Source organism: Dipodomys merriami, unplaced genomic scaffold (genome assembly GCF_024711535.1).
Source record: "Dipodomys merriami isolate MVZ:Mamm:240054 unplaced genomic scaffold, mDipMer1.0.p SCAF_222, whole genome shotgun sequence".
NCBI classification, from domain to species: Eukaryota; Metazoa; Chordata; class Mammalia; order Rodentia; family Heteromyidae; genus Dipodomys; species Dipodomys merriami.
This window is the reverse complement of record NW_027203627.1, coordinates 1,544,598-1,567,500: the sequence shown is the minus strand read 5'-3', so window position 1 is coordinate 1,567,500 and position 22,903 is coordinate 1,544,598. Positions and strand designations below refer to the sequence as shown.

General features: G+C 43.1%; 1 protein-coding gene across 1 annotated transcript in view; it reads left to right on the top strand.

Annotated features, from left to right (window-relative positions):
• The first annotated feature begins 27 nt into the window (after positions 1–27).
• LOC138835013 (uncharacterized) overlaps positions 28–22,903 on the top strand; it is a 68,774-nt gene continuing 45,898 nt past the window's right edge. The window contains exons 1-5 of the mRNA XM_070033739.1: positions 28–114; positions 398–482; positions 674–792; positions 17,037–17,139; positions 18,232–18,297. Coding sequence (XP_069889840.1) covers positions 28–114; positions 398–482; positions 674–792; positions 17,037–17,139; positions 18,232–18,297 — 460 coding nt within the window. The remainder of the gene's footprint in view (positions 115–397; positions 483–673; positions 793–17,036; positions 17,140–18,231; positions 18,298–22,903) is intronic.

The following is a 22,903-nucleotide window of genomic DNA, read 5'->3' as shown; positions in this document are numbered from 1 at the left end:
CTGGCGGCCCTGATCTTCCTGCCCAACATGGGGCTATGTGGGCTCTGTACCAAGCGGCAGCTTGACAGCATCCCAGGGAGGTCGGGAGCAGCAGCGGTCCCCGTGGTTGGACAGGTGAGTGCCTTGGGTGTGGTGGGGCTAGGGATGCTCCCGCCCCCCTCCCCCCTTCTCTGGTTTTACTTCAGACATTCAGCTCCTTCTCTCTCCTCAACCTCCTGTCAGTGTCCTCAGAGGCAGCCCCTGAAGAGTCTGCCCTTCTTTCCATTCCCACTCCCCCCAGATGTGGCAAATTGAGGATCTGAGGACAGGGATTTGTCCACTCTGCAGAGTCAGAATTAGAACCCAGGGCTCTTAGTGCCAATTATGTAGTCTTATTTCTATTTTCCATACTTTACAGTCTGTCTGCCTTTCCATTGCCCTCTCCTGTGGTCACACCTGGTCCAGCGTTCTCTTTCTGAGTAGTACCCTCTTTGCACATGCCGGTATCCCCAGGGTGTGAGGCTTTCTGTAGGACCGGTTCCCCCATCACTTCTGCTCCCCTCCCTCACCCCCACCTGGTGATCCTGCTGTTTTTACTCAGGTCAGTCCCTTTCACATTTTGCCATTTGCACAGGGACCTGTGGAACACCCTGCCCCTTTTCCCTATTCTTTCGCTGTCCTATTTTTGTGTCAGGTCCTGTGAATTCCTTGGGGAGTGAGTGCAAAGATCCTCTTGGAGCTTCCGGTCCCTTGGATGGGGTGAAAAGTCAATTTCTGGTTCTTGAGGAACATGCCACCTTTGACCCTCCCGGAGTATAGAGGTGTCCTGGTGGAAGGATCCCCCAAAATGTCCCAGAGTGCTGTCCCCTGAGGGCAGAATCCCACATACCTTCCTTCTCTACTTCTTTCTGATAAGATGAGATATATCTTGTAGCCCAAACTGTGATAATAATTGTTTTTGCCTCTTTGAAACTCACTCATGTCTCACGTGTGTGTACATGCATATGGACTAAATTGGCATTTTTCTTCATGTGCATGTGTGTGCATGCTCAGATCATGGCTCTTGAATTCAGGCCCTGGGTGCTGTCCTTTACTTGTTTTTCACTCATGGCTGGTACTCTACCACCTAATCCACAGCTCGACTTCTGCCTTGTTGGTGGTTCATTAGAGATAAAAGTCTTACAGACTTTCCTGGGTGGGCTGGCTTAAAACCAGGATTCTTAGATCTCAGCCTCCTGAGTAGCTAGGATTACAGGTGTGAGTTTCCAGCTCCTGGCTTGGATTAACATTTTCCTGCTCAATCACATCACTCTACCTCTCTCATCTCCTGGCAAATCTATGCATGCTTGAATTGCTTTGTATATTGGGACATTTCAGATATGCTTAGGGGATTTTTGTGGTCCATGGGAAGTGGGTAATGTTCATATCAGGGTCAGAATTGACTGTTGGCTGCCCTCAAGGGAAGAGGCTGACTTTTTGAGGTTGATGGGTTTTCCTTTCTCCTCAGTGTCAGGCTGCTGCCTGGCCATTCTGGTATCTTGAGCACAGACAGTTCTTTGCCACAAGGTGGATCAATTGGAGCTTAACAATTGCTCTAGTTAATTGTTGCAAACCATCCAAGAAGAGTTGGCTTGATCTTTACGGTACATCTTAACTGTTCAGAAACTGAGGAAAGTTAGCAATGGCCTTTCCTAAACCCTGAGTTCAAACCCTGATAGCCAGCCTAGCCTTTTCCCCGTTAAATTCTGTGTCTTGTATGTTTTTCTTTCTTGAAATCTCCTTCAATTCCTATCCTGTACCAGTATCAGGGTGAAGAGGCCAGAGCTGTGTTAGGCTTTGTCATTAACTTTCTGTATGTGCTTATCATCCACCAACTCCATCTTTTGGTTCGGTTGCCAGCATTCTGTGATGTGATTAGTAAGTGCACACAGAGCTACTGCTTTTTCCTGGGCTTTTGTCTTTGACAGCCTCCCTAGGTTCAGGGGTTCTATAGTGGCAAAGCCCCAGGCAAAGGGGGTGTGTCCTGCCCAAGTGCACGTCTCCTGTGGAATAGCTGTGACCAGGTCTAAAAGAGCTCTTGACAGGCTGCCTTTGCCTAAAGAAAGTTGTCATATTTCAGTTAAGGCAGGTGCCAAAGAAGTTCTGATTTTCATTTCCTATAGACCTAGATGTGTAGAGAGGAGGCCAAGGTTAACTGCCAGTTTGGCCTGAGCTTTCAAAGAAAATTACTCACATGTACAAGAAGGTCTTGATTGAATAAAGCAGACTTTGGAGCAGAAAGAGTGGAGAGCAACAGCTGGATGGATGTTCCTTGGAACTCTGACCTGCAGTGTGTGGATAGCTCATGGGGCAGTTTTAATTCTTGTTTAATTTCTTTTTCTCTGGAATAGCATAAAGAGGAGGAGGACGAAGTGGTGAATGGGATGGGTGTTTCAAGTCTTGTCAACTGGTTGTTCTTCCTTTACAGAAAATTTCTCCTTCCTGGGTGCAGCAAACAGCTCTTTTGCAATGATAGGCTTTTCTAGGTGCTATAGGATGCAGCATTCAGCTGCTGCCTTTCAGGAAGATCCTGCCAAATTTCCACACAGCCCTTTCGTGTTCTATTCTCTTTGTAGAGGCAGAGCCCTGGGCTTGGCCTTCCCAGTTAGATCCTTGTTTGAATGGCAGCTGACCTCGAAGGAAGAGGCTGACTTTCTTCCAGTCCTCATTCCACACTATCCCTGAGCATGCATGTAACACATCATGCTGCTGTCTGGGAAATCTGCTATCTGGAGCACTCTGCACCATTATGAAGCATTGACAGTTGGTTCTAAGATCAGTCTGTCACTCTGGTAATTGTTGAGAACTTTCCAACAGTACCTCCTCATTGATCTTCCTGGCAGAATTAACCACAGAGGCTCTGGAAGGAAGTCTTGACAGGACTTTTGTCCTAAAGAAAATTAGGTTCCTTGTGGATTTGAGAGAAGTTTATCTGAGGGCAACATGCCCACTATTTGAATAGTCCTCAACTCTTTGATTCCTCCACTGAAGATTAAAAGAGCATTTAGCTGTCATCTGTTAGAATGTAAGTCACAGAACTGCCACCCAGTTCATCCTCAGTGTATCTCTGGAACTGGGCAAGACATCTGATTTATAAAGGACACATAATGCTTCTAGGGTTTCTGAATTCAAGTGGTCAGACAGCTGGCTTCTTAGAAAGCTGCAAACCAAGTAGGAAAGCCAGCCATGTAAAGAAATACCTCGAAGTGAACTTGGTTAACTGGAAATATGTCCTATACCAGTTAATTGCTTCTAATGACGTTTGAGCTGTATGACCCAGTTGTGTGCATGTCTTTTGTATTTTGCGTATACCTGACCTTCTGCATCTTGTACTTGGATCATAGTCAGAAAGAGAAAGACTTGAATGAGACTTTTGCTTCTCCAACAACCACAATGGCATGGGGAATGGAGGTAGCTTTTGTAACCTTTGTAGCATGTACAATTCAATGGGGAAAGGATGTAGTCTCTTGTAGTTCCTGTGGCCAAGAAATGCATCGTGGCCTCAGTAGGTGAAGATATCTTGACATAGTGTGTTTTTTAAGTACACAGCACATGTTGTAGCACTTGGAAAAATGGATTTTTGCTGAGTGAGTGTTAAAGTGGGAGGGAGGTGCTTGAGAAGTCACTAGTCCATTATGGAAACAGGCAGAAAAAGGGACATCACTTACTCGAGTTCTCACAGGAGGAATGCAGACATGAACGCAATGCTCTTCAAGTCATCTGTGTTCTGCTGCAAAGACTTTCCCTCGTGAGTCAAATTTTCATGCTGCAGTTTTGGTAGCCAGTACTTAATTACACCATGTGTTGCTGGAACCTCCCCACCCAACACACACACACAAACACACACACAAACACACACACACACAACCCTACCTTTTGTGTGTTTGTGTGTGTGTGTGTGTGAGTGTGTCTGTGTGGGTATGTGCCCACACATATGTCAGTCCTGGAGCTTGTACTCAGGGCTTGGGTGCTGTCCCTGAGCTGATTTTGCTCAACGCCAGTGCTGTACCATATGAGCCACATCTCTGGTTCCCAGTAGGTTCCCTCCCAATTTTAGTACTTAATTGGACACCAGAGTTTCATGGTCTTGTTACATGGGCTGCCTTTGAACCATGCATGATCAATAGATCTTAGCCTCCTGAGTAGCTAGTGATACCTGACTTTTTTGCAGATCCATTTTTGTAAATTTTCTTTCCAGCCTCTTTACTTTATATTATTTTTGGTGGTACTGAGGTTTGAATTCAGTGCCATGCATTTGCTCATTTGCTTGCTTGGCCAGGCTCTACCACTTCATCCACACGTCCAGCTTGCAGAGTCTCTCCCCCCCCCTCTTTCTCTCTGTTTTTTTATTTTTTATTTTTTGGTCGGTCGTGGGGCTTGAACTCTGGGCTTGGGCGCTGTCCCTCAGCTCTTTAACTTAAGGCGAGTGCTCTACCACTTGAGTCACAGAGCCACTTGTGGTTTTCTGGTGGTTTATAGGAAATAAGAGTTTCATGGACTTTACTGCCCAGGCTGGCTTTGAATGGCGATTCTCATATAGCAGCTTCCTGAGTACTAGAATTACAGGTGTGAGCCACTGGCTCCTGGATTCTGGTTATTCTTTTGGGGGGGGGGATCCGGTGGTGAGGCCAGAACTCTGAGCTTGGGTGCTGCCCCTCAGTTCTTCAGCTCAAGGCTAGTGCTCTACCACTTGAGCCACAGCTCCACTTCTGGCTTTTTTATTTTTGCTTATGTTGTGCTCAGGAATCTAACCCAGGACCTCAGGCATACAAGGCAAGTGCTCTACCACTGAGCCACCTTCCCAGCCCCTCTGGTAATTTTTATATGTATTTTATTGTACAAATATTGTATAGAGGGATTACAGGTACATGAGTAAGGTAATGAGTACATTTCCTATTGAACATTATTGTTACCTCCTCCTTTGTTTATCCCCTACCTTCCCTTCCCTCCCCACCTCCCTCAGCTCCCCCTCCACCTCCCTCAACTCCCCCTCCCAGCGAAGTTGTGTCTTCTACATCTCATTGTTACAATGGGTCAACCTGTATCCTTATTTAAGCATTTTATTATTTCCTTTCCCTCCTCAAATTACAAAAATGTATTTATGAGATGCAGGGCACTGGAATCAAATACAGTGAAAACAGAGAGGAGAACAAAAAAAACATAGTACATTATAAATACGTTAAAAACAATAGCAAGAAAGGAAAAATCACTGTGTCCCTATCTTGGTGGTCCTTTTGCTTAACATCATCTTATATGGTCGTATGTACATAGCTTTTCACCTTTCCTGCTTGTCCTAGACATATACTAGTTATTTAAAATAAGGGAAACCATAGGACCTATGTGTCTTGGGGCCTGGCTTACTTCACTTAAAAAATATTTTTCAAGTCTTTCCATTTCCTAACAAATGGGGTGATGTCATTCTTTCTGATGGAGGCATAGAATTCCATTCTCTCTCTCTCTCTCTCTCTCTGCCCCCCTCTCTATATATCATATTTTGTTGATCCATTCATCTACTGAGGGGCATCTGGGTTGGTTTCATATTTTAGCTTTGTAAATAATGCTGCAATAAATATACTTGTGCTGGTTTGCTGGTTAATTTTTAAGATGAGGGTTCGTGAATGTTTCTGCCCTTGCTAGCCTTTTTTCTTTTCTTTTCTTTTCTTTTCTTTTCTTTTCTTTTTTTTTTTTTTTTGTCGGTCGTGGGGCTTGAACTCTGGGCCTGAGTGCTGTCCCTCAGCTCTTCAGGTCAAGGCTAACACTCTACCACTTGAGCTACAGTGCCACTTCCGTTTTTCTGGTGGTTTATTGGAAATAAGTTTCACGGACTTTCCTGCCTGGGCTGGTTTTGAACTGTGATCCTCAGATCTCAGCCTCCTGAGTAGCTAGGATTACAAACGTGAGCCACTGGCGCCCAGCTTCCTTGCTAGCCTTAAACTGTGTCCTCCTGCTCTCAGTCACCTGAGTTGCTAGAATTATATGCACTTGGCTTATAATTTTTTTTTAATTTGGTTATATTGAGGATTAAACTTGGGGCTTTGCCCTTGCTAAGTAGGAGCTTAGCACTTACTCCATGCCTCTAGCCTTATTTTGGATTGGTTATTCTCAAGGTAGGATCTCATTTTATGCCTGCAATGTGATTTTGTTGCTTCCTTTTGTCACTGGGAAAGATAAACATATGCGATTGTGCTTCTCCCATAGCTGAGATATCAAGCATGCCCCACTGCTTCAAGTTATTGGTTGATATGAAGTCTCTCAAACTTCTTGTTTTGGTTTTTTGACTAAGGCTGACTCTGATCCTTCACTCTTTACCTCCTCCGTAGCTAGGATTACATGCCTGAATCACCATGCTTGGATTTACTTTTAAAGTAAGGGAAAGTATAATAACCTGAAGGACTTCAATAGGAAAGTAGAGAAAGTAAATCACACGTGCCATGTGGCACTGTCGCTGCTATGCATAGAAAGTAGGGCCAGTTCACTATCAGATGCAAGTAATAAATTGAGCCAGTCAGGCTTAAATGATTAAGAAGACCCACTAGCTCTAGTTGGCTTCAGGTATGGTATGATCTGGAGGTTTGTGGGACTGTCAGGGCATGGGCTTTTTCTCTCTGAGTTCTCTTAGACTGAGCACTCTGTCCTCCTCTCATCCCTTCTCACCTTGGTGGTAAAATATGATAACGCTTTCTGATATTATATCCATATGCAGAACCTATAGGAGAGAATCTGTATCTGTGGCCTCTGTAGAAAAGACAAGAAATGTCTTTTCCTATTATCTTAGCATGATCTGTTTTAATCTTATTGGTCCACTTTGGATCTGATGTGTTTATTATGATAGGATTCATTCACAATCACACTAGTCAGGAAGATGGGCTGTGCTGGGTGACTTATCCTACCTTAGAGCTAGGGATGGGTTTGGGCCACTCCGGTCATATGGAAAGAGCATTTACACAGAGAGGCTGGCTACTCCTGGTTGTGGGGGTGGGAAAGATAGTTGAGAAGAGGCTGACAGATGTCCATGCCGGATCCCTGCCAATATCGTGGGGACTAGACTTGACCCTCAAAAGGCCACCCCTTTGCCACTCTAGCCCTGTCCTTGTGGAGCACTGACCCTGCATCCTGTAGATCAGCACTCTCTGACACCCCTGGGCTGAGATGCCAATGGCATGGCCTCAGTTTCTCACTGGGCAGAGCTTGGGTGTTAGGATTGCCAGCCTTGTTGCCTCAAGATGAGTAGTTGAAAGCTGTCTTCATTGAGAATTATCTTGTCAGTTCTGTGGCTGCCTTCCTCTCCCTGCTTTGAGAGTTGCCGCTCTCTCATATGCATGCTCACTGAAAATCTCTTGAGCTGAAAAAGAGCTTCTGTCTCTTCAACTTCCAACATCCCCTCCCTCCCCCATCCCCCGCCCTTCCTAGCTGGAGGAGGTGGAATGTTCATACTTTGAAAGCTAGAGGAAGCTAAACAATTCTGCTTGCTGTGTGTGGGTGGGTGTGTATTTATCAATGTGTAGCTCTTTCTCCATGTGGCTCTCTTTCTCACTCTTTGATCTTTCCATACTTCCTGTTTGCTGCCCTCTGCTGAATAGAGATAGGAGAAGGAAGGGCCAAACAAAAAGCAGCCCCAGTTTTTCTTCTTTTTCTTGGGTTTTTGAGAAGTTGTAGCTGTGAATGCAGAATTTTCCTCAGCTTTCTTAGATGATGGAAGACACAACATAAAATACTACTAGTAAGAATCATAATGAGGAGGATATATAATTTATATGTCTATTCATTTAGCTCATCACTTCTTTTTTTGTTTTGATTTTTGGTCAGTGGTGGAACTTGAACTCTGGGCCTGGGCGCTGTCCCTCAGCTCTTTAGCTGAAGGCTATTGCTCTATCAATTGACCCACAGCCCACTTCCTGTTTTCTGGTGGTTAATTGGAGATAAGAGTCTCACAGACTTTCCTGCCCAGGCTGGCTTTGAACCCTGATCCTCAGATATCAGCCTCCTGAGTAGCTAGGATTGAAAGACCCCAGACTCACTGGGATGCTTTCTTCAATGGGAGGGCACCCCAAGAACCAAGACTCCAAACCAGCAAATGCAACAAGCAAGAAGAGTTTATTAGGCATTTGCGCAAACGGGCTCTCTGTCCAAGGCAGACTGGAAGCCTGAGCAGTGGTTACAGACACTTTTAAAGACAAAAACCACAGGATTAGCATAAGACCCCAGGCTCCCCAGGATTGGTTCAGCTTAAAAATCAACTGCACGGGAATTTTTGTGACACTTCTTGAAAACTAGTTGGTTCCCTAGGGGGAGGCTTCTCTGGAGGGGAGTCCACATAGTTCCAGGCTCGCGATTGGTTGACATTTGACCTAGTTTGCTGGGCTGGCCAGATGGTCCTTGTCTTGAGCCCCCTGCCATGAGTTTTTACACAGGAATTCAGGAGAACATACTCTTTTGTTCTTTATCTATGTTTGCAGACCTTGTCCCTGGGCCTGCATCTGAACTTTGTAACTTTTTAACTTATTTCTGGGAAGGGAAGAGTCAGTGTTAGCGCAAGCAGGTTTACAGAAGCAGAATTAGCAGTTAGTAAGTTGTAAAATGGACATAGCCCCAATTTCAATCTTTCAGGATTACTGGCATGAGCCACGGGTGCCTGGCTTGTTTCGTTGCTGTGTTTGACTGAGTTCAGGAGGCCAGACATTTAACCTCCCTGGACCCTCTGTTTCCTGGCCTGTAAAGTAGAGCTTTCCCTGTCTCCCATACCAGCAGAGTACAGCTAAAATTGGGCTTGTCAGAGCCAGAAGCTAGTGACTCATGCTTGTAATCCTAGTTACTCAGGAGGCTGAGATCTGAGGATCGTGGTTCAAAATCTGGGAGACTCTTATCTCCAATGAACCACCAAAAAAGCCAGATGTGGAGCTGTGGCTTAAGTAATAGAGCACTATCCTCGATCACAAAAGCTCAGGGCCAGTGCCCAGGCAGGCCCCTGTGTTTAAGCCCGAGGACTATCGTAGGATGAAAGGATAGGGTGGGGCTTTTTCGGTTTTTGACCCATACCTCTTCCCACCTGGCTTTCCTTGGGACAGCTGTCAGGTGCTGTGGCAAGTATACAGTGGTGAATGGGATGGACTGGAAAGCAGGAAGAGCAAATGGCACTCCAGACTTCCTGCCGTGTATATAACATTCCTTCTCAGTGTTAGAACTTTAGGCAAGTTATTTTCATCTCTTTTCACCTCTTTTCTACCCCTGTAAAGGGGACTTGAGAGAATGAATTTTAGCAACTTGACTCAGACAATTTTTAGGGATTCTAATTAATAACACAATTTATACAGCATTTTGAGATTTTCAAAGAACTTTTCACATAAGTGATCTCACCAAAGTTGTCTTAACAACCAGAAGGTGGTATTTGGGCCATTTAAATGATAAAGGAATGAAGGCCAGAAAGACAGTTTATGGCAAAGCGAGGCCTCTGTGTCCACAGTTTCATATAGGGATCTTGGTTACTTTCTAAAAGTTTATCCTTTTGTTCATTGAGCTAATAATGACAGGTTCCCATAGTCCTTAGGCTTCTCCTGTTCACAAGGATTGTTTTTCTAAGACAGGATCCATCTATCTAGCCCATGTTTGCTTCATACTCTTAGTATTTTTCTTGCCTCTGCTTCCTGAGTGCCACAATACATGGCCATAGGGATGGTTTTATTGAGGTCCTCCATCTTTCTTTAGTCTGCTTTGACTGGGAGTGTAGCAGGGTGAGAGCCAAGCCCTGAGTTCTAAAGTTAGCTTGTATTCACAACTCCCAGTTGTCCTTCTATAGCTGAGTGGCCTGGGACCTGAATGTTTTCATGTGTACAAGAATGGTAAACTTACCTTTTTTCATGCAGGGCTGGTGCTCTACCACTAAAGCTGCACCTCCATTTTCTACATTTCTTTCTAGTTAGACATAAGAGTCTCATAGATTTTCCTGCCTGGGTTGGCTATGAACTGTAATTCTCAGATCTTAGTCTCCTGAGTAGCTAGGATTACAGGTATGAACCGCTAGCATCTGGCCATTAAGCATATATACATAGAAACATATACATATACATATACATACACATATAAATATACATATACGTACACATATACATATACATATACATACATACATACACACACATATATATATATACATACATACATACATACACACACACACACACACACACACACACACACACACACACACATATATATATATATATATATATATATATATATATATATATATATATATATATATATATATATATATGAGCCACCTTCCGAGCCCCTTGGAAGCTGTTTGTTTATGTCTGGATCTTTACCCTGCCAGGGAGGGATGGACTTTCTGTGTAGCCCTGGCATAGTGACCCATGGCAAAAGGACATGTAGCTAAATACCAAACCACTTTCTACACATATGTCCTTGCACCACACCAGCCACAATGCTAGCAAAGACCAGAAGCTGGGATTTGACAGAAATTTATTCAAGAGTCCTAAACTGGTTCTTGGTGTGTCCAGGATAGCAAGGAGAGTTTTGGATCTGGCCAGTGTGGAAGCATCAACCTCACTAGAGCACCAGATGTTAAACTAGAAATTGGAAAGCCACTGGTTCCCGCTTTGGGCCTCAGTTTTGACTCTTGCTACATGGTGCTCTGTGGTCCATGAGGTGGTTCAGTGCCAAATTATACAGGACTTGTGTTCAAGAGAAGGAGGATTTGCATTCAATGACAAATTTACATAGGCCTTGTCAGTGAGAATATCTTCATCAAGAGGATTTGAGGGAAGGTTGTGGTTCCTGCTCTGTCTGTGAGCCTTTAGCTGGGCTCTGGTCTTCTCAGGCTTGTTTCTACTTCTGTGAAATCCTTCCAGGAAACCTCTTCACATTGAGTTGCTAGGGCACCTGGGGCTCCTCTTGGCTGTGACAGCTTCTGACACTGCCCTTATTTGGGGGCAGCTTGGATGGTTTTGAGTAGCCCTAGTCAGACATGCCTTAGAATCCATTGAGATTCATCTTGTGTGTTTTTTATTTTAGATGGAAGTACATGGGTTTGGGAGAAGAAAACTAGAGAAGTATATGCCATTCTTAGCACAAAGTTGATGTATTTTTATGGTCAATTTGACCTTGATCACCTAGTCCATGGACCTTCATAGTTCTCCAATGTCAAGAATCTCTTTTTTTCATTCTTTTTAAAAATTTACTCCCCCCATCCTCCATTTGTCTCTTTCTGTGCCAGTACTAGAGCTTGAACTCAGTGCCTGGGTGCTGTCCCTTAGCTTTTTCATTCAAGGCTTGTGCTGTACTACTTAAGCTATACCTCCAATTTGGGGTTTTGCTGATTCATTAGAGATAAGGGCCTCATTGATGTTTCTGTTTGTGCTGGATTTGAATTTCTTTTCTGTTTTTAGATTTTTTTTTTGTTTTGTTTTTTTGGGGTCCGGTTGTGGGGCCTGAACTCTGGGCTTGGGTGCTGTCCCTCAGCTCTTCAGCTCAAGGCTAGCACTCTACTACTTGAGCCACAGTGCCACTTCCGACTTTTTTCTTTTTGCTTATGTGGTGCTGAGGAATCGAATCCAGGGCCTCAGGCATGCAAGGCAAGCGTTCTACCACTGAGCCACCTTCCCAGCCCTGGACTTTTTTTTTTGAAAGAAACGAAAACATTAAAATACATATTTAAGGGTTCATTTTCCTAACATCACATTATCTGACCTTTTCCGCTTGACTCATACCTATACTAGATATTGCAAACAAGGGAAACCATGGGACCTATGCTTCTTTGGGCCTGGCTTACTTCACTTAATATAATTTTTTCCAAACCTTTCCATTTCCTAACAAATGGGGAAATGTCATTCTTTCTGATGGAGGCATAGAATTCCATTGTGTATATATACCACATTTTCTTGATCCATTCATCTACTGAGGGGCATCTGGGTTGGTTCCATATCTTAGCTATGGTAAATAATGCTGCAATAAACATAGTTGTGCTGGTAGCTTTAGTGTGGTCTTGTTTGTAAACATTTGGGTAAATGCGCAAAAGTGGGATTGCTGGATCATAGGGGAGATCTATGTGAAGTCTTCTGAGGAACCTCCATACTGCTTTCCAAAGTGGTTGAACAAGTTTACATTCCCACCAACAATGAAGTAAGGTTCCTATCTGTCCACATCCCCTCCAGCATCTGTTGTTGTTAGAGTTCTTGATTTTTGCTGTTCTAACTGGAGTGAGGTGATATCTCAATGTTGTTTTGATTTGCATTTCTTTTATGGCTAGGGATGTTGAACATTTCTTCATGTGTCTATTGGCCATCCTTGTTTCTTCTTCAGAGAAGCTTCTCTTTAAGTCTTTCGCCCACTTATTTATTGGGCAGTTGATTCTTTGAGGATTTGTTGTTGGGTGGTTTAATTTTTTGAGTTCCAAGTATATTTTAGATATGAGACCCTTGTCCGTTGTATGGCTAGTAAAGATCTTCTCCCAATCGGTGGGCTTTCTATTGATCTTGCCAGCTATGTCATTTGCCCTGCAGAAGCTCTGCAATCTTATGCAATCCCATTTGTCCAACCTTTCTTTGATTTGTTGTGCTTCCGGGTCTCTATTCAGAAAATTTCGACCTGAGCCAAGGAGACCTAGGGTTTCTCCTATTCCATCCTGTAATGTTTTCAGAGTGTCTGCTTTGAGTTCAACGTCTTTGATCCATTTGGAGTTGATTCTGGTACAGGGTGATATATAAGGATCTAGCTTTAGTTTTCTACATGTAGTTAACCAATTTTGCCAGCACCATTTACTGAAGAGGCTGTCTTTCTTCCATTCTATTGTTTTAGCTTCCTTATCGAAGATTAGATGGCTATAGGTCTGTAGGTTCATTTCTGGGTTTTCAATTCTATTCCATTGGTCCTGAGGTCTGTTCTTATGCCAATACCAAGCTGTTTTGATTACTATGGCTTTATAGTAGAGTTTGAAATTTGGTATTGATATTCCTCCAGCAGTGTTCTTTCCGTTGAGGAGCGTTTTTGCTATTCGGGGTCTTTTATTGTTCCATATGAATTTTTGGATTGCCTCCTCTATTTCCTTGAAGAATGAGGGTGGAATTTTGATAGGTATCGCATTGAATTTGTAGATAGCCTTGGGAAGTATTGCCATTTTCACGATGTTAATCTTGCCAATCCAGGAGCATGGGAGGTTTTGCCATTTTTTAAGTTCTGTGTTGATTTCCTTTTTCAAGATTTTAAAGTTTTCATCATAGAGGTCCTTCACTTCTTTGGTTAAGGTAATTCATAGGTATTTTATTTTTTGTGGGGCTATTACAAATGGAGTTGCTTTCCTAATTTCAGCCACACTTTTCTCATTGTTGGCATATAGAAAGGCCATTGATTTTTGGGGGTTAATTTTATAACCTGCTACTTTGCCAAAGTTTGAATCAGCTTGAGTAATTTGGGAGTGGAGTCTATGGGATTCTTTAAATACAAGATCATGTCATCTGCAAAGAGGGAGAGTTTTATTTCTTCTTTCCCTATTTGGATCCCCTTTATGTCTGCATCTTGTCTTATTGCTGTAGCTAGGCATTCTAATACTAGATTGAAGAGAAGTGGAGAGAGTGGGCATCCTTGTCTTGTTCCTGAGTTAAGAGGAAATGGCTTTAGTTTTTCACCATTGAGTATAATCCAGCCCTGGATTTGAACTTCTATCATTAGATTTCAGCTTCCTGAGTAGCTAGGCATGCCCATCTCTTTTGAGAAGGCCTGGTGATGTAACACATTATTGGCTGTTTGCTGTGCACCTGGTACAGTGTTGTGTGGCAGGGCTATGAAGACATGCAAGACATGATCTGTGCTTAAGCATCCCAAGAATGAACTGCAGTTCAGATGTGTGCAACAGCACTTTGTGCACCAGGGAATGTGCAGTGAGAGTGTTCATAGGGGCTCCAAGGAAGTTAGTTACCTGACAAGGCTTTCTAATTTCCTGATTTTGTGCTTTCAGTGAATTTCCATAGTTCCCTTCCATTTCCTTCAAACCATAACATTTTAAATGTTACAAAAGGGAGAGAAAATTAAGGAAGCTAGCATATTTCTTTTGGAGACATATCCAGAGACTCGTTATTTTTAAGCATTTGCTTAGCATTTTGTGTTGAAAGCATTTTCAAGTCATTAATTAGTAATTCACATTAATATGTAGATGGAATTAATCTATTCCAGGCAGAAGTTTTTCTTGAGGAAATAAAAAGAAACTTAAGTGCTATTCCTTTCCACCTACATGTCTCTCCTCCCCTCTGCCACACTTTATCTTGATCATGATTTGGATGATCGCTCTGATTATTGCTCTCATTAAGCGCCACAGGTGTCTGTGGAGCTTCCACAAAGTTCGGGTTGGGTGCTTTCCCTCTCTTCTGGACTCTAGGCTGTATGTAGGCTGCTGTGTGGACTCATTATCACTTGAAAATGAAATTGGCCTCATAAATAGTCATCCTCAGAAAACGAATGGCTCTCCCATTTTTATTTTAGTTGCATTCAGCTGAAAGCCTCTTAGGTTGTATTCTTGTTTAAGAAGAGGTTTTTTTCCCCTCCTTTTATCCTTCTTGCTGGTCCTATGGCTTGAATGCAGGGCTAGGTCTTACATGCAAGGCCAGGAGATTTTTTGTTTGATTTTGTTTGTTTGTTTTCCCTCAAGGTTAGTGTTCTACCACTTGAGTCCCAGCTCCACATCTGTCTTTTTGGTGGTTATTTGAAGTTATGTGACTCAAGGACTTACCTTTCTTTCTGAGCTGGTTGAAAACCATAATCCTCAGATCTCAGCCTCCTGAGTAGCTATGATTTCAGGTGTGAAACACTAGTAGCTGGCTAGGAGTTTAGTTTTTACCTTCAGAAAAAAAATCTCTTCCTTTCTGTGGAAAAAGGGCTCCCCTGTCCTCGTATTTGACCAAGACAATAATTTTCCACCCTGTACAGATGAGGAAACTGAGGCCCATGAGGACCAATCTCAAGACTGGTAAAATTCAGAGCTGATATTTGGAGTCTTAACCTCTGGTGGGAGAAGCTTCCAGAGGATGTGATGGTCTCCTCATTACACTCTTGTCTTCATTTTGTCACGTGGTGAGCTGCTTCAAGAGCTTCCTGTCTATGAGGCCCCCTGTCCTCTTCCTTCCTTCCTGTCCTGACACAGAGGAGGTATCCTGAGTACTAAGATCTCTGTGACATCAGTCATGTATAGAATCAGCCTATTGTCCATGTGGGGTAATAAATCTGAAGATTGTATCCCTGTCCTCAGGGAGCTCTTAGTGTGATCAGGGAAGAGATGCCTTGTACTCCTGGGATCCCATTCATTGACCCCCTCTCTTTCTGCCCTTGCAGGAAATGCCTGTTTCAGTAAGCAGTTATTACATGCCAGGCTTCATACTCACAGACTGCTATCTGTGACAAACTACTTATTAGTAGGTGAAATTATTGTTCCTCTTACCAGATAGGGGATGAAATTCCTACAAAAATCGTTTTAGGGCCAGGTGCCAGTGGTTTATGCCTGTAATCCTAGCTACTCAGGAGGCTGAGATCTGGTTCAAAGCCAGCCTGGGCAGGAAAGTTTGTGAGACTCTTATCTCCAATAAACTACTAGAAAACCAGAAGTGGTGAGGTAGAGCACTTACCTTCAGCTGAAGAGCTGAGGGATAGCACCCAAGCCCAGAGTTCAAGCTCCATGACTGACAAAACATAAAAAATAAATAAAAAATAAATAAATAAAAAGTAATTGTTTAAGGAAGGAGCTAAGAGAAAGAAAATATAGCTAAGAAAAATGAGGGCAGCCGAGGTTACTGATCTCCATATCTAAGAGATATAAAAAACATTCAAGTTAAAAAAAAAAAAAAAAAAGATTGCAGCCAGGTGCCGGTGGCTCAGAACTGTAATCCTAGCAATTCAGGAGTCTGAGAGCTGAGGGTCCTGGTTTGAAGCCAGCCTGGAAAGAAAAGTCTGGGAGGGTCTTTATCTCCAATTAACCTCAAAAAGCCAGAACTGGAAGTGTGGCTCAAATGGTAGAGCACTAGCCTTGAGCAGATAAAGCTAAGGGATAGGTCAGTCCCCAGCTGAGTGGGGCTCAGTGCCCTAGCTCTGAATTCACTCTCCAGTACTGGCACCAAAATAGGAATAATATTAATAATTACTTAAGAAGCAGGAAATACTTAGAATTTGGTAGATGTTGAGTCCTGAAGCTCCCTGTTGAGTTGCCTTGTTTCCTTTGTAGTACTGTTGCAGTGTACATGGTGTGTGTGTGTACACAAGTAACCCTATTAGTTGTTTTATTGTGACCGTTAGGACCCATGAGTAAGAACTATTACAAGAAAACAGAGGTGTTGAACAATATGCTGTAAGCCACAACAGTAGATTGCCAAGCCAGATGGGCCCAGGTATCCTTGATTCTGGAATGTGCACAGTTAACCAATCACAGACAGTATTGGAACCTTGGTTAAATCCCAGAGAAAATAGTTCTTTGCTGTGGAGGCTACAAGATAGCCAGGTAGCCCTGGAAAACTGGCCAAGTGAACATCCTGTGTTAAAATAGGGAGAGGCAAGTCAGTAAGGTGGAGCTCTACAATGCTCTGAAGGAAATGGGCAAAAGCGAGAATACGTGTCCTAGAGGGCCTTGATGTAAGTCTTCTCCCCACCCCCAGCCCAGAAATTGTCCCTCAGCTTTTTGCTCAAGGTTAGCACTCTGCTACTTGAGTCACAACTTTACTTCTGGCTTTTGTGTTGCTTTATTGGAGAAAAGGAGCCTCATTGAATTTCCTGCTTAGGCTAGCTTCAAAGCGAGGTCCTCAGATCTCAGCCTCCTGATTACGATTACAGGCATGAGCCACTGGCACCCATCCTACGATACTGTTCTTAATGGCAGTGGCAGTCAGATGGGGCCTTCATCCATGTTTTATATGATCTCATCCTAATAGATACTGTTCTCAGGCTAGAGTCTAAGGGACTGGCTGGAAAAGCTCAGGCCTGGCCACAGTGACAATTCAGTGAGTTACATTTCTTGGATTTGGATGCAGGCCATCTACTTTGCTTCTTGGGCTCTTGCTTTCAAGTGCTCTGCTCGACTATACCTGGAGTTTCTGGTAAGACGCATGGGTGAATATGAGTACTTTCTCTCAGGTGATGGCCATATGGGGAGGAACAGAGGACAGTGGCCCACCCTGGTTTCACTATCCCTTATTACTGATAGCAGAAATACCAGCTTGTGTTCAGAATGGCTTAGAAGCAGCTCTTGGTGGCTTTGCAGCTTGGCTTTCAGTTCTGGCATGACAGTGCATTGGGAAGGTTCTGGATCCAGAGTCAGGCTCAGCTTTGGGCTCAGTGTCTGCCACGTGCTAGCTCTTGCTTCCATCCCAGATGAGTCACTGTCCATCTCTAAGCTGCCCTGCCATGTCTCCTCCTCATATACCTTCTTCTGATGAAGAAATTCCCTTCAGATAAATAGAGATTCCATGGAAGGAAATTGTTCATGTACAGCTGGTTTCTCCACAAACAGTTGTTCAATTTTATTTCCCTTTCATTTTTCTTCCTCTTCCCAGAGATCACTGCCTCTAAGACCTTGATAGCAGATAGACTTAGATGATTACATGTAAATTGGAGCTGGCTTCTGAAACTCCAGGCGAGTTTCTGCCGACCTGGGAGAATTTTTTAGGGCCCTATGCACCTAATGCATTTTAGTCTTTATTTTTATTTTTCACCTATATTTTTCTTCTCATATTACTTCTAGGTGCCTTTTATTTTCCTTTAGGACTCATGCATAATTTTGGCTGCTTTTAGGTATAATTAATAAAAGGCCCAAATCATTTCAGTGATAGGAAGATTTATTATTTCACATAATAATAACCATGGCACAAGGGTAACTGTAGAATTCATTAATTCAGTTGCTCAGTACTGTCTTCTTTTTTTTTCTCTTTTCTTTTTTGTTGGTCATGGGGCTTGAACTCTGGGCCTGGGCAATGTCCCTTAGCAACTCAGCTCAAGGCTAGCATTCTACCACTTGAGCCACAGTGCCACTTCTGGTTTTCTGCTGGTTTACTGGAGATAAAAATTTCACAGGTTTTCCTGCCTGTGCTGGCTTTGAACCGTGATCCTCAAATCTTAGCCTCCTGAGTAGCTAGGATTACAGGCATGAGCCACCTGAACCCAGCCTGTCTTCTTATATTTATATTCCTACCATCTTTTGAATTGACCATATTGGGTATATTCTCCCAGCTAAAGTTCATCGTCACAAGTTAGCTATTGCAGCACCAGACATCTATGAAAACACAGAAAACAACAGTATGAATGATGGGACAAAATCAGGATTTGTTTGGAAAGAGGAATGAGAAGTGACTGCTGAGGTGATATTAATCCTTGATAAGAAGCATGTACCTTTTCTCTTTTGCCTACAGGTTAAGAACAAATATGTTGTCATGGCATAATGTGATATACATACTGTGCCCTCTACTATTATTTCCTCATTTTACTTCATTCTGTTCCCTACACTAGAAGGCCAAACCAGACCACTAGCTATTGCCAGTACTAGGTACACCTCATTTTTACCTCCGTGTTTTAGGCAGGCTGAGCCTGTGCCTGAACCACACCCTGCCCATGTGCCCTGCCCTGCAGCTGTAGCACAAGACAAAAACGGCTAGAGTCAATAGTAGAAGCAGAACTCTCCTCTGCTCCCTCCCAAATATTATTTTAGACACAATCTTTTTATTTTTATTGTAAGATAAAACAGAAAATACAGCTGGCGCTGTTGGGTTATGCTTGTAATCCTAACTCTTCAGCAAGCTGAGATCTTAGGACTGAGTTTCAAAGCTAGCCTGGACAGAAAAGTCTTTGAGTCTCTTCTCTCCATCAAACCATCAAAAAGCCTGAAGTAAAGCTGTGGCTCAAGTGGTAGAGTGCCAGCCTTGAGCAAAAAAGCTAAGGGACAGCACCCAGGCCTTGAGTTGAATCCTCAGAACTGGCACCCCACTCAGGCTCTATCCAGGATCCTGCTTTCCCTTGATCTGTCAGACCTCCTCTGCCTCCTCCAGCCTGTGACATTTCCAATGTCTTTTCTTTAGCATGAGCTTGACACTTTTGGAAAGGGCAGCTACTGATCTTGTGGGAAGCCTCCTAGTATGACTTGGGTGAGTGTTTTTTTTTTTTTTTTTTTGTTTGGTCCTGGGGCTTGAACTTAGGGCCTGGTTGCTATCCTTGAGCTAGTTCTAGGCTATCACTCTACCACTTGGATCTAAAACACCACTTCCAGTTTTCTGGTGTTCACTGGAGATAAGAATGTCACAGACTTTCCTCTCTGGGCTGGCTTTGGAGCAATATCCTCAGATCTGAGCCTCCTGAGTGGCTAGGGTTTCATGGGTGAGCCACTGAGACCCAGCTAGGCTGATATTAGTTAGTTAGTTTGTTTTTGTATGCCTAATTTTATGACTGAATGAGAAAACTCAGTACCTCATATCAGTTTCTGATGTCTCATTGCCTGGGTGTATCTTTGGTCACCTACTTAAGGTGATCCTTGCCAGTTTTTTTCAGGATGAGGCCACTGTTTCTTATATGGTAATTGGCAAATAATCTAAGTCTACAGTTCAATTGCAAAGAGATTTTCTTCAAAGGGTATCTCTGTGCATGTTTAGCTTAAGAAACAGATGGGAAACAGATACTACGGTTGAGAAGGACATGGGCCAGGTTGGTATCCCAGCAAGATCTTCTGCCTCCTCTCTAAATGGCCCAGCTGATGAAGTGCCTGTGCTTCAACCTCAACTTCTGTTTGAGAACCTAGCCTGATATTGTTGATTTGCCTATAAGGTTTTCTGCACTTGAAGTTCCCTGCAAGAGGGTTTCCTTCCAAACTGAGATTCATAAAGTGAGTTAGGTTTAACAGAAGCAACATAAAATGGAACTGGAATCAAGAAGCATTTATTTAGCATTTATTTATCTGCTACTATGTTAAATCTAAGGAAGGTGAAAGTCATAGTCTCTGTCCACAAATCCAGCACCTTTTCTTCAAGGGGAGGACTTTGTTTTTGAGACCTAATGAAAAAACATTAAAAAAAATCCCCCTGAGGGAGAGCACTAGCCCTGAGCAAAAGAAGATCAAGGACAGAGGCCAGGCCCAAAGTTCAAACCCAGCATAAAGAAAAAGTTTATGGGTGATTTTCACTATCTATGAGATGAGCTTAATATTCTAGTTTAGAAGCCTGACACTAGTGCTCACACCTGTTATCCTAGCGACTCAGGAGGCTGAGATCTGAGGATCATGGTTCTGAGCTACCTTGAGCAGGAAAGTCCGTTAGACTTTTACCTCCAATTAATCAGTAAAAAGCTAAAAGTTGAGGTATAGAACAAGTGGTTAAGTACCAAACTCCAAGGTAGAGTGGGAGGCCCTTAGTTTAAGTCTTATTATAGGTGTATGTGCAATATACATACACACACATGAAATTTTAAAAGTTCCAGTTTAGCCCCAATGATTCTTCAGGAGATTAAGGTGACATAATGATAAGGAACCAGAGTACTGCAAGAGGGCACAAACATACTTGTTGACATGGATTTAGAAGTCTGGTGGAGTCTTTGGAGGCACCTGCACCTAAGTCACTAATTAGGGCTGATGTGCTCCAGTAGTGTTAGTTTTCTGATTTGGATGCTGATTATCCTTATAATCCCTTTCTTTACTTAAATTGTATGATCTTTTGAGCTCCTGTTCTGACACAATGGTTTAACTACATTTGTTTTACTGTTCTCTTTAAATAGCTTTTCACCTGTGAGACTCTTATCTTCAATCACACACACACACACACTCACACACACACACACACACACACACACAAACACACACACACAGAAAATAAAAAGAAAACTTCATCCCATCTTATAAGCCTGACAAGACATGGTGTCCAAATCCCAGACCTCATCTTATCTTTGTGCAACCCCCACCCCCATTTATTTGTGCCAGTCCTAGAGCTTAAACTCAGGGTCTGGGCACTGTCCCTGTGCTTCATTTACTCAAGGAACATACTCTACCACTTGAGCCACAGCATCACATCTGGCTTTTTCTGTGTATGTGGCACTGAACCCAGGGCTTCATGCATGCTAGACAAGCACTCTACCACTAAGCCACATTCCAATTTACTTGGCCTCCCTTTTTTTGCAGCTTTTTTCTTTTTCTTTTCTTGGATTGCTAAAATTTGTTAAGGCCTTTGCATTTGCTAGTTAGTCCTCCCTCACCTTTTCCTGCCCCATTCATATAACTAAGCGTCCTCTCAAACACTTTGCTACTGGCCTGGACAGCCCTGTTCTGCCCATTTGGGCCTTGCCAAGTCAGTGGCTTGGGTGACCCCTGACCTCGGGATAATGTGGGAGGGTACTTGGCACTCAGTACCTCTCGGATGGTCAGATCTTCAAAAACACAAAGGCAGTCTCCTTTTCCAAGCCAACATCACTCCAATGACTATGGTCAGCCAACCTTTAAACCACTGGTTGGTGCCCAAACTCAACAAACCAGACCCCAGCCGCATCAGATCTAAGAAGAAGCAGGACCAAGAAGTACACGCGGCCAGACCCACCCAGCAGGGGGAAGTATTCTCCAGGCATTGGGAGCATGTTTTGGAGGTGTCAGCAGTGGCTGTGGTGCTGGCTGGGTGCATGGTACTCCCCAAGTTGTGGTCGGCAGGAGCAAGGTAAGTCCCAGAGTAGGTGCTGGTAGCCTTGATTGCTGAGAAGAGAAAATGAAAGAAAAGGTGGCCTGAGGGTGTGTGGTAGGTGTGAGAGACACAAGCATATGCATTTTGGTTCCTTAAAAATATGAATCCCTTCAGCTTATTTTTTTCTTAGTTCACTGGTGTATTCTCTTCCAATTCATCATAAAATACCCAGAAAACTTAGGAAACCATTAAATAATGCAATTTCACTTTCACCTACCTGTTATTCATTTATGTTTGCTGTGAGATGATGAATTCATTGAGAGTAGAGTATCTACATTCCTTCTACTAATAATATTAACAGCATAAACAATATAAAATCATAGTCTTCCAGTCTAGAACATTCTAGATGATTTTTTGGTCGGTCCTGGGGCCTGAACTCTGGGCCTGGGCACTGTCCCTCAGCTCTTCAGCGTAGGGCTAGCACTCTACCAATTGAGCCACAGTGCCACTTCCGGATTTTTCTGCATATGTGGTGCTGAGGAATCAAACCCAGGGCATCATGCATGCAAGGCAAGCACTCTACTACTGATCCACCTTCCCAGCGCCTCTAGATGATCTTTAAATCATGTAGATTCAAATTTAGATGGTGATGACCAAAAAATAGAGATTACCATTGTTTCCTATTTCAGAGTATGTCCTAATCTTATATGAAGTTACATGAATTACATTTCTACAATGATATATTTTGTATGTATTACATATCGTGCATGAATTACACATATTATACAACACACACACACACACACACACACACACACACACACACACGTATACATACAGCTTAGCTCCAAGGTGTCTTAAAGTTGCTCTCTGGTTTCATGCCTTGTGATTGTTTTTCTCCCTGGTATTTTAATGGCTCTAGGCAACTGGTACCATATATAACTTTGAGCTTTCTCATGGATTGTTTTTATACCTTTGAACTCTTTCTCTGGCATTTTCACCTATCATAATCCTATGTACCTCTCATGGCAGACATTTGCAGATGCCTATGGGCCTAATAAAGTTAACATAAATGAGTGAATTGAATTCGAGTGCCAGTTTTGAGGTGCAGGAGCGTTGCCTGAAAGGACCAGTTGCCTGAAAGGACCATTTGGCATGAGGTAGTTATTAACCAGTCAGTATAGAGCCTTTGTTTCAAGTTTTCAAGGGAAATTGGACACTTGCACATTTGTATGAAGACTGGTTTTTTTGTATATATT